A 7,903-nucleotide genomic window follows, 5' to 3' on the forward strand; every position below is an offset into this window, starting at 1 on the left:
AAACGGACCACCACACCGGTTCCCGGCCACCGCCCGAACGCGCCACACGAAATGCTCGCCGGGGCAACTCCGGTGGCTAACGCCGACGTGGCCGCCACGTGGGTCACCCTGGCTCAGTGACCAGTGGGCCCAGGGGCCCAGTTGTCCGCGCTGAGCGGTCAACGGGCTGACGTGGCAGTGCTGAGTCCCTGACATATGGTCCCCCACTTAATCAACATTTTAAATAATTAAAACTTATTAGTTAACCTAATAAACATTGACAGTGGGCCCCGCTAAAATAATTAGTAATAGTTTAGTCAAATTAACCAGTTTAATTAGGTCGAAACACTGACTAGGTCAGCCGACTAGTTGACTGCTGATGTCACCGTTACCTCATGCTGACATCGTACATACACTGTTCTGGATATTGCTAATTTAGTAAATAAAAATAAATCCCAGAACATATTTAAAACTTCAGAAATTCGTAGAATATAAACCGTAGCTCATATGAAAATGTTTTCTACATGAAAGTTGCTCAGAACGACGAGACGAATCCGAATACGCGGTCCGTTTACCTGTCAAATGACTCTAACCATCTGAACATGGAACATTCCCCCTCCGGTAATTTGTCTGACACAGGTCCAGAACCGGGAAAACATTCCTGGTTGAATTCCCCCTTCACCTATATCATGTAGTACTGTGTTAGATCACCCCTAGCGCTGCTTATTCCCTATCATGCATCTGTAAGCTCTGTATTTACTGTTTCTCCCCCCTCTTCTCTCTGGTAGACCTCGAGACTAACGCTGCCGCCGAGTACGACTACGCCCTAACGATTAGTACTTTTCAGCAAAGCTTCCAGGCAAGCCCCCCTTTGATCATCCCGATATCGCCCATTCCATTCTCTCATGCTTGCATTAGATTTTGCTACTGTTATTGATTGCTCCTATTCTGATGCATAGCCTGCTTTTGTAACCTGCTATTGTACCTTACATGCTTATCCTAAACTGCTTAGAGTAGGTTGGTTAGAGATCCATCAGTGACCCCCACCTTGTCCTTATTGCCCCTGCTTCATCATCGACTCGATCGACGTGATCGACGGCCAGAGCCCGACACCTCACATCACATCACGCCCCTATTGTTGCTCGACTCTGCAGAGCTACTATCGAGTGCCGAGGGTGGTACCTCATAACGCACTCTGATGATAACTCTGTAGTGTAGCTATTTGGTCGTGGTCATCTAGGGTGATTCCTCCTTGACCACTCCCGATACGGCTCTGTCGTGCAACCCCTCAAGTGTGAACCTCGAGGGTGGTTCCTCTTATGTTCACCTTGATGATTACATCGAGTGGAATTCACCAAGGGTGATTCCTCGGGTTTTCCCCTTGATGTTTGGACACACGGTTACCTTGACTTTACTTGAGACCTTGGTGAAAGTCGGGTAGGCCCGGAGAGCAGCCGCAACATGGTTACGAGGCACGACCGGGCAGGCAAGCCGCCCCCGAGTGGGTTGGGCTAGCCCTTGCCGTATTTCCTCGAGACGGGGCAACGTGGTCACATTATCGTGAGTCTCTGCTCGTCTCCGCAAGCTAATAATACACTATGGTTTGGGTATTTGTTCTGAGTTGGCCTTTACGCACTAACCACCACGCGAGAATAGTTATGGGCCTCGACGACGTAGTATCAGCCGAAGCTTTGTCAGACGTCTAGTTCAGCATTGTGGCCGGCCGGATAGTGCCATCCATTTCACGGGTGGTGCTGGTATCCCCTTGCACACAACGACCGGAGTGCAACGGACGATGGGCCCAGACCCCGGAGTGCTTAGGATGTAGATCGGCGGGGACCTCTCTGCTGAGCCTAGGTAGGGCTACGACGTGTTGATCTTCCGAGGCCGGGCATGACCAAGGAAAGTGTGTTCGGCCAAAGTGATCAAGCATGTTGGAAAACGTGGTGCACCCATGTAGGGAAGATATATATTCGAATACCGTGTCCATGGTAATGGACGTTCACACTTGTATCCTGATCTATTACAACTAGAACTGGTTACTTGAAATATGTAATGGATATGTTGGCCCCGGGATTGCTTCCTCGCAAGGAGTCGAGGAAGGATCTCTGGGCCTTAATACTGCAACATGCTTGTTAATTATAAACTGCTATTCTTTACTCTTCTACATGCTGCAAGATGCTTGGAGCTGCTTGAAGATGCTAGTCCTCGATAGGCTAGGCCTTTTCCTTATTCTGGCATTCTACAGTTCAGTCCACAGATACAACACTTCCATTTGATACCAATGCATACTTAGTTTAGATCTGATGCTTCTGAGTACTTTGGATGAGTACTCGCGGTTGCCTTGGTACCCATTTCCCCCCTTCTTTCTTCTTTCCGCTTGTTGCAACCAGTTGGTGGATCTCTAGAGCCAGATGCCACCCCGACGACTACTACTACTACCCCGAGGGTGCCTACTACTACGTGGAGCCCGCCGACGACCAGGAGTAGTTAGGAGGTCCCTGGCAGGAGGCCTTGCGTCTTCGATCATTGATGTTTGTGCTAGCCTTCTTAAGGCATCCTTGTTTAACCTCATGTCTGTACTCAGATATTGTTGCTTCCACTGACTCTTGTGTATCGAGCTATGTATTCGAGCCCTCAAGGGCCTTGGCTTGTAATATGAAGATTTTATTATTTTAATTTGTGTCTAGTGTTGTGTTGTGATATCTTTCCATGAGTCCGTGATCTTGATCGTACACGTTTGCGTGTATGATTAGTGTACGGTCGAATCAGGGGCGTCACACATGGGGACGCAAGAAAGGGCAGCAGTAGGAAGTTGAGCGAGAAGAAGGCAGCATCAACAAAGGTGAGGAAATAGAGCAGCAGCAGCGTTGAAAGGAGAAGGTTGGAGAGGAGGAGGAGTAGCGAGGCAGGCTGGGAGGCGCTGGTGGAGGCGTGGGGAGGTGCCAATGGCACGCCAGTGATGATGCAGCGGCGTTGTGGCGCTGGTGGAGGTGCTGGGTGGCGATGCGGATGGATAGATGGTAATGAGGTGATGGTGCGGCAGCGCATGGAGGAGCAGCATGCGCACCACCAAGCCGGCCTGGCTATGGCGGCAGGCGGTGTTGGAGAAGGAGGCAGGGGACAGAGAGAGAGAGAGAGATGTGTCCAGGCCAAGAGGGGATCGATGGTCGCTGCTTGGCATTTGATCCCACGATCTGATCTACCACTTTTTCTATATGGCCTTTCTCTTCTCTTCTTTTGGCTCAAGTAGATCCCCCTCTTCTTTATTTTAGCCCTTGAATCTTTAATCTTCAATCAACTCAGGTACCTCTTCTCTTCATTCATATGCTCATCTCGATTGCCTCATAGTCCAAATCTGGAACTTTATAGTGCCTTTACGCACTTTTCTGCAAAATAAACAAACGACTAGTCACAATCTCTTTGATGATTATCAATCGAATATTCAATAATTCTTAGCAAGAATAGGTGGACACATCTCAAGAAATGGTGAATTTGTGTGTCAAAATTATATATATGAAATGTTCTTATCAAGTTCCCCCATACTTAAGTCTTTACTTGTCCTGAAGTAAAGGCATATGACAAGAGCTAGATAGTGAATAGTGAACTGATGGAGAATGCCAAGTGAAGTAGATCTCTAAACAGTGCATGCTTTGGACTTGGCTAGTGGAAATTAATGGTCAGGAATACTACAAAACAATAGGATAGTAGTATCGATCATTTTAAACTTTTACAATGATAAAAGTGGATCAACAGGTTCAAATGTTGATTGTCCGAAAAGGTTCCTAAAGAGAGCATGATCCCGAGAAACACTTATTGAATTTGAAAGAAACATAGATATTATTATATTAGTCTCACCATAGGAACATACCACCGATCTAGGGAACATGGTATACACCCGACTCAACTTATTACAGAATTTTTTGGTTGTCTCTCCAAAGGAACATACCACCGATCCAGAGAACATGGTATACACCTTGTTCAACAATTTTAGCATTTATATGTATATAATTTTTTACAGTCCAATCTACCAGGTTTCTCAAGCCACCGATCTAGGGAACATGACATGCTACTGTAGGTTGATTGGACTTTATTCATTATAAGATATACTTTTTTTAAATGAACAACACGTAAGCACAAAAAACAGGAGTCCTCACTTCTCCATGCCTGGTTCACATGCTACCAATCCAGGGAACATAACATGCTAATCCATAGTGGTTAGGTGATTGCTCTGAAAGAGAACACACTTGGCACAAATTCGGCATCTAAAAAATGGTGATCTATGTGTATCATAGTAAAAGCAGAAAATGATTAAGTTTACTGGTGCACTAGGGATTTGAGCACTCAAAACTGATAGCTTTCACTACTTTTAGCAAAGAAAGATCACTAGTTTACAAGGCATTCAACAATCAGTTCGCATATTCTCATCAAGCACCATATGCCATAAGTAAATTTCAGCATGCCAGCAACTAAGAATGGCTCAAGCAACCCCAATAGCAATTGATTTCCGCATGTTTCAATAGATGATATACTCGAAATGGGTCATGAAACAACTCATCGGGCTTGGGTGTAGCACTCGCTCGATCATCTCACATCCTCTTGCATTGTGACTCCTCTCCTTTTGATTCCCTATCCTCATGCCTTCTCCAGCTTCTCTCTTCATGTGTGCTCCTTGCTTCTCCTCATCACCATGCCGTGAATCCACCGGGGTCCCAAGGAATGTCACCTCGAACCTGGTCAGCATGTATTGATTTGTGCACAAGCAAAAACCTGAAAGTGCGTTCAACCAAAGAGACAATACAAGTGACAGGGTCAATGCCCTCTAAATCATCAATAGAGTACCCAATTACATAAACATAGCCATAAAGTACATGACGAGTATGATAGGAATCAGCAAGCTCAATACTAACATGAGGATGATATTTATCATTAAGCATAGGTCTAGCATGAGGAGAATAAGTGTCATCATCATAAATGAGAGCAATGCTACCAACATTGTATGTATCATCATATCCAAGCAAATGAGTTTTCAAATCAATCTTAATTGATGGTATCATGTAATGCAAGGTAGAAGCAAAGGAATCATAAGGACGCATGTCATCAAGAGGATTAGATGAACCTGCAACATCACGCTCTTGTATGACGATGGGCAAATGAATTTTTGGTTCTCCAAGTTCATCTATAGCAGCTTCTTTTCCTCTTTCGGGGGAGATAGAGATTGCGTCTTCAACTTGATCGCTTGGGTAGTCGATCTCTTGGTCATCTTGTTCCTCGTTTTCTAGTTCATCTTCTTCAATCTGAGGTATCTCTTCATCCGGGCTCTCACTATCTTGCTCAACTGAATGTGAACGTATTAGAACCTCACATGTATCCATGGATATCTCAGCGACACTCAACTCAAGCTGTGATGATATAGTACTGCCAGCGTTGATGTTCTTCTCAATCTTCCTTACTTCTTCCACTAGCTCTTTTCCACTCTTGGTCTTCTTCATTTCCTCTAGTATAACCTTCCTAATAAGATCATCCCCGGTACTCCAAGTGAACTCAAGACCAAGTAATGTGAGCTTCTCTATATCATCAAAACCATCTTCTACGCGCACTTGCACATGAGATTGCTCTAACGACTCATTAGGTGTTGAAGTTGTTGGTTGACCAAATGGAGGACCATTTAACTCCATTGGCAACATCTCCTGATGTTGAGGTATATGAATAGGAGCAGAATGAAATTGTTGGGGTGCATAATTGTGGCTCTCCTCATTGTACCTAATTCCCTACATTGGATAACTAGAGGCAAACGATGAGATCTCAGGGTCATTGCTCCTATATGACATATTCTGGTTTCCAGGCCACCCATATGAGTAATTGTTTTGGCATGAGCCATGTTGTTGAGAAAAGTTCATACCAAAACAATCCGCAGGATGAGAGTAACCATGCTGACATTCAGCGGGTGAATGGCCCTGAAATCCACAAATATGGCATGTAGGAGCAACATAAGGATGGCCTCTAGAATAAGCATCATAAGAGCCAGGCCTATCCTCACAAACTATACCTCGCTGCCAAGCTAAATCATCTAACTGATGGGAAATCTTACTTATCAGGTCTTAAACACTTTCGTGCTATTGCCCACATAAGCATGATGGTCTGAGTTGAATGACATTTCAAAGAAGACAACCCAACCTACAAACCAAACAAGAAAATGAAGAGAAAATAACTAGAATAGTGGTTAGGGGTTAGATATGTATCACATATAAATGTCACAAAAAGAAAACAAGAAAAAACAAGTCTATAGCCTAGCACAATCGCTCGACGCTAGTCCCCGGCAGCGGCGCCAAAATGATCAGTTGTAAATACAATGGGGTTTTACGCCCAAATCTGAGAGTGTCGTGTTCTCCAAAGGGACTAGGCAAATCAGTGGCTATGTTCGACTAAAGTTAGGTGACACAAGTGGTTCGGTAATTTCAAACCAACCAAGGAAGTTTGTTCCAGAAAATCATTAACCAATAAAATAGGAAACAAGCATAGGGAGAATTAGATTGCAATCATGGTATTTTTCTTGTTTGTTATACTTCAGACACTAGAACATTGACGCAAAAGGAAACAACCAGACAAGAAAGATTATATAGTAAACAAGATTACATGACAGGGGCAGAAATATATGACAACACAAACGATTATATTGTAGGCATATAAATCACAGGTACAAAGCTAACATGGGAACTAGAAATTGTCGAATTCACATGTCTCACTTGACAAAAAGCACAAGGGCTGAACATCAATCATATACAATGTTAACTAGTACAGGGGACTAGTACACTAGGTGAACACACACACACTAACAGAATGCTTATTACTAGAATAAAGCTATATGACAGATTAATTATTACTAAAAGTAACAGCACTACAACTAGTCAGTAAACACAAAATGACATTATAGAACAATGGTTATTAACATCCATCAAATCTAAGCATTACATAATCTTTTACGTTACAAATCCAGAGAAAATTAACAAACAGTGACTACTATCATTTTTTTGCATCTCAAATGAATTAGACACACACACACACACACACAGAGAGAGAGAGAGAAAGAGAGAGAGAGAGAGAAGGCAGCAGCAGGAGGTTGAGGGAGAAGAAGCAGCAGGGGCGCAAAAAGAGAGGAGCAGCAGGAGGTTGAGGTTCAGACTCTGAAGAGGAACAATAGGGGTGCAAGAAGATGGAGTAGAAGCAGCAGCAGTGAAGGATTCAGAGAAGCAGCAGCAAGATTTGAGGAAGTGGAGTAGCAGCGTGGAGTAGCAGTGGAAGCGGAGTGGCAGCAGTTGGGGCGAGGGGAGGAGTAGCAGCAGTTGGAGAAGGGTAGCAGCACGGGGGTGCAAGGAAGGGCAGCAGCAGGAGGTTGAGAGAGAAGAAGGCAGCAGCAACAGAGGTGAGGAAATAGAGCAGCAGCAACGTTGAGAAGAGAAGGTTAGAGAGGAGGAGGAGGAGCACCGATGGAGGATGGGAGGCCCTGGTGGAGGCATGGGGAGGTGCTGATGCGGCGGCGTTGTGGCGCTGGTGGAGGTGCTGGGTTGCGACTCGGATGGATGGATGGTAATGAGGTGATGGTGCGGCGGCACGTGGAGGAGCAGCAGGCGCACCGCCACGCCGGCCTGGCCGTGGCGGCGGCCCGTGTTGGAGAAGGAGGCAGTGGAAATAGAGAGAGAGAGATGAGGCCAGGCCCAAAGGGGATCGATGGTCGCTGCTAGGGATTTGACCCCACGATCTGATCTGCCACTTTTGCTATATGGCCCTTCTCTTCTCTTCTTTTGGCTCAAGTAGATTCCTCTCTTCTTTAGTTTAGCCCTTAGAAGCTTTAATCTTCAATCAACTCATGCACCTCTTCTCTTTATTCGTATGCTCATCTCAATTGCCTCATAGTCCAAATCTG

General features: G+C 45.0%; 1 protein-coding gene across 3 annotated transcripts; it reads right to left on the reverse strand.

The window, feature by feature from the left end:
* Positions 1 to 2,151: 2,151 nt before the first annotated feature.
* Positions 2,152 to 7,696, reverse strand: LOC109758124 (uncharacterized). 3 transcript variants are annotated; one of them, XM_040387071.3, is made up of 3 exons: positions 5,099 to 7,690; positions 4,512 to 4,749; positions 2,152 to 3,368 (listed from the first exon to the last, which is right to left on the reverse strand). In XM_040387071.3, exons 1-3 carry the CDS (start codon positions 5,664 to 5,666, stop codon positions 3,311 to 3,313), a joined length of 864 nt encoding a protein of 287 aa, XP_040243005.1. In that variant the 5' UTR covers positions 5,667 to 7,690; the 3' UTR covers positions 2,152 to 3,310. The 3 variants fall into 3 exon arrangements, 2 of the variants coding, with proteins under 2 accessions (XP_040243005.1, XP_073352556.1); XR_005754234.3 differs by having other exon boundaries at positions 4,512 to 7,690; XM_073496455.1 differs by lacking the exon at positions 2,152 to 3,368 and having other exon boundaries at positions 4,315 to 4,749; positions 5,099 to 7,696.
* Between the last annotated feature and the right edge of the window lie 207 nt (positions 7,697 to 7,903).

This window comes from Aegilops tauschii, chromosome 4 (genome assembly GCF_002575655.3).
Source record: "Aegilops tauschii subsp. strangulata cultivar AL8/78 chromosome 4, Aet v6.0, whole genome shotgun sequence".
Lineage (NCBI taxonomy): Eukaryota > Viridiplantae > Streptophyta > Magnoliopsida > Poales > Poaceae > Aegilops > Aegilops tauschii.